Source organism: Phragmites australis, chromosome 10, assembly GCF_958298935.1.
Source record: "Phragmites australis chromosome 10, lpPhrAust1.1, whole genome shotgun sequence".
In the NCBI taxonomy this organism is placed as follows: Eukaryota; Viridiplantae; Streptophyta; class Magnoliopsida; order Poales; family Poaceae; genus Phragmites; species Phragmites australis.
The window spans coordinates 30856696-30860680 of record NC_084930.1 but is presented as its reverse complement, the minus strand read 5'-3'; the positions used below and the strand labels follow the sequence as shown (position 1 = coordinate 30860680).

General features: G+C 44.5%; 1 protein-coding gene across 1 annotated transcript; it reads left to right on the top strand.

Moving 5' to 3' along the window:
* The first annotated feature begins 2441 nt into the window (after positions 1-2441).
* On the top strand, positions 2442-3369 carry LOC133930684 (uncharacterized). Its single transcript, XM_062377386.1, has one exon. The coding sequence runs from the start codon at positions 2567-2569 to the stop codon at positions 2930-2932; it is 366 nt and encodes a 121-aa protein (XP_062233370.1). The 5' UTR covers positions 2442-2566; the 3' UTR covers positions 2933-3369.
* Positions 3370-3985: the final 616 nt, after the last annotated feature.

The window sequence follows — 3985 nt, the reverse complement described above, 5'->3', positions numbered from 1 at the left end:
GCAATAGAAAGACGACGGTTAAAAAAAGAGGTTAGAGCCCCGCCCCCTTAGATCCGCCCTCCCTGTTGGCAGCCTATCAAGTGTAATCACCTTTTAGCTGCAATTATTGGACAAGTTTTTTGGTTTGGTTTGCGCAACAGAAAAGTTCAGGAGATGATTTCTGGGCCGCTTTCGTGGCTCTTGTAAAGTTGAAATCCATTGATCGACGGTTTCCACCACCAAGAAATCTTCACTTGTGGAAGCTGGTCGTCTCGTGGCCGTGAGGATAGAGATCTTTTTTACTGTTAGGTGAACTGATCTTCTTTTAAACGAGATAGGTGAACTGATTAGGCTGGCGGAATCGCGCATTGTTTATTTCAAGGAGAACAAATCGCTTGGCATTTGACAGGTTCTTGTTGAAAAAAAGATAGATTTATATCTTTTTTCTTTTTGAAACAAATTGATCTATCTGTAATATTAATAAGAAGTAAAATTTACAAAAATCGAAAGAAAAAAGGAAAAAAAAGACCTAACCAGATCCCGGATCGGATAAGGCAGAAAGACATATTCTATCGAAAATAGGCACCTAAACGTCATACTCCTATAGATAAACAAATATCTACCTTCTCCCGAATCCTATGGGCTAAACTAAGCGTAGATTGTTTTATCTTCTAAAAATCCACCCGTTACGCTATTTTCAAAATTTTTAATAGAAAAGGACAATAAAATATTTCAATCCTTTTTTAGGATGCTTGGGCTGGTTAAAAGACGGATTTATATCATGCCGCAAAGGGATGTGGGGCCTAGGATGTTGACTCTTCAGACAATAAAACGAAGTAGCAATGATTTATGAGCTAGTAGCAAGCTTGTGCCTCTCACACCGCAAAGGATCATTGAATTAACTTAAATTCAATTGAATTGCAGTGGATGAATTAAATTGGACCTTGAATCTGAATCCAGATGGAAATAGAAATAAGGGTACAATTCAATGTTTTTGTTTGGTTAGCAAAGGAATCGTTGTAATGAAAACTAGATCAAATCAATTCTAGTTGTTGTTTGGTTGTAAACTTTGAGAAATCCGAATTCAGATGACATAAACATACCATTTTGCACAGGATTTGTAGCAGGCAGAAGGGATCAAGGTCACTGGCCGCAGACAGGTTGAGTTCATCCGAGTCGGACGGGGCCAAGGTGGCTCAGAATTGACCGACTCGATGCTGTTGATGCAACTTGTGACTGGTGGCTGAGGCTACCGACCGAACTTCAAGAAGAAGGCGGGCAATGGTAGAATCTCGTGGCCATCGAGCTTGGGGAAGAAGGTGGAGGAAGTGACAGGATCTTGTGGCCATCAGGATTGGCGGCAGTGGCGGAATCTCATGGCCGCCGGCCTTGAGGAAGAAAGACTGCATCGACTAATCTTGACAGCGTCGCTGGACTTAGGGAAGGAGGTGGCATCAGCAGACTTGGGGAAAAAGGCGGCGGAGTCCGATGGTGGTCGACTGTGGAGTCCGATGGTGGTAGTCAGTGGTGAAGGAAGATGGTGGTTATAGTCGTCGTTGCTATCGAGGTCACTGGCGAAGTTATCGGTAGGTAGAGGGGGTGTCGGTGAGAACGTCTTCATGAGGAAGAGGCATGGACAATTTAGAGACTAAGGGCTCTGATTTGGTGACCTTCTTCTCTAGTTATATTGCAATTCCGGATCAATTGTGTTCTAATTCTATTTCTGATCCTACCTTACAACCAAACAACTGAATTGATGGATCCCGATTCCAATTTGCCAATTCTAGCCCCAAATATGAGAACCAAACAGGTCTAAACAATTGAGATTGATAAACAAACACTCGGACGTTGCTTGACGTGGCCCTCTTTTTATTTGGGATTTAGATTTTTTTTTTCCCGAACTAGAGGCAAGAGCAATGCTATTTCATATAAGAAAAAGACTCTTCGTATAGAAACAATGTCAAACCGCACCACACAGTTATAATAATTTTAGAAAAACCGATCTAAAATTACTATAACTGTGAGCGGACACCTTAGCTAAACTCAATCAGAGACCTGCCAGAACGCTTAAACCTGAGTGCCTAACCAACTACCTGGCTGAACCCCCACAAGCCGACGGCCCAAACACGGGGTATGGATTCAGATTTCATAGCGTGCTGTGCTTTCCATCCTTGTCCAGATGTTTGAGGCCGGAATTCTATGTTTCTCCATCCTTGCCCAGTTGTCCTCCACTCTCGTTTCCTCCCTCTAGAACGATTGAACGAATCAACCCCAGTACCCCACCCACGAATGCCAGGGCGGGGGGATACGTGGCAGTTTAAGAAATGAACAGGAGGAAACAAGTGTGCTCGCAAGGCGCGAGCAATGGCCGGCGCATCTTTTCTTTTGAATGAGGCAACGTGCACGAATTGTGAGGCCGAACTCACTCGATCCAGGCCGTCCATTGTCCTATAGATAGGCTGAGCAAGATCGAGTCTTCTTCACCCCCTTCAATCCAAAAACAGAAGACACCATTAACGAGATTTCCGTTCCATCTCAAAGAAAGAGAAAGAAGAGAAGTCACCACATCAAGGCACCAAGCTCTGCCATGGCTTCCCACACCACACTCACCGTCATCTTTGGCTTCGCAGCCGTGTTCTGCTGCCTCCAACTCCTTGAAGCCACAACCAAGTTCCAGACCTCGCAGAGTCTCTTCGCTCGGCTCGCCGCCGGCGCTTTCCTCTCGGTCGTTCTGACCACCTTCACCCTCACTCCGCTGCTCCTGTTCGCGTACGTGCGCGCGCTCGGCCGTGCCAACGCGCCTCGCGGATCCGAGGATCATTTCTTGGGGCGCCTTGCCAGGGCGACACTCCTCACGGCGATGGCGGCGCTCGTGGCTGGAGCCGTGCTGCGCCTCGTTGCTGGTGGGTTTCTTGGCGGCGCCGACGACGTCGGGTGGCTGAACACGAAGTGAGAACCGATTCCCTCTTCCCCATGTAACTTGTAAGTGGTGCCACTGTGTGTTCTAGACTTGTAGGCATCTGAACCTCCAAGTCCTCTGCTCTGTTGAAGTAGTTCAGTAACCAGTAGTACGTCTTACTGGCCCTGTCTGATATACTCACATGTGAAGTGTTTGATGCCTGTACATAGGATTGTTTTCCCTCAATATACATGGTGGTGTTCAAATTCATCTCCTTAATCGTCAGTGTACAGGCAGAAACACTACTCCACTATGTATTTATTTTCACTGTGTCTGCTCTTAAGCTGTCCTCAGATCTTGGATCCTACTGTGCAGATTTTTCAGTTCTGTTCCTATATGCTACAAATGCTGATTTTTCAGTTCTGTTCCTGTATGCTACAAATGCTTTTAAATCAATCCCTCTTTCGGCTGGTGCTGAAAGCGAAGCGTGATGTTTTTTTTTTGTCTATTTCCGTTTTTCTCTAACTACGAGCTTTGGAGCGCTTGGCTTCTGATCACTAACTGCCCGACAGTTCATGTCAAGTAATACTGCACAAGTGTGCACTTCTTCTGAATCTTTCTTCTTTTGCTAATACTTTTATTTCCTTCTCAACACTCGTTATTTTCCACTTTAAGTTTTTCTTTTCCATTTCTCCTGTACCAGAATCTATGTCATAAGTACTTTGTCTACCTGTCCTTCTAAATTTTTGTCCCCTTGAATTCAAGCTTCGAGTGATGACTTCTGTTCTGCCTGTACGAATTTTCTTGAGTGGAACCAGCGTCAGTTGTACATGGTTCATTCAGGGTCAGGAAAAGGGGAAAGTATATCCAAGAGTTTCTTTACAGTAGGCTAGTTAAGCCAATTAATATTGGCCAAGTTGAACACAGATTCTCCTTTCTGAATAATCTAGAACCCCACATGCTTCGGCTATCTGAAAGTTTATCCTGAGCCTTTGTACCTTGTCAAATTCGTTTTAAAAACAACAATCGTTTAGAATAAAAATAGTGCACCTGTCAAATAAGCAATGAGGCACAGTAAAAAACGACAGCCTCCATGTAATTACAAAG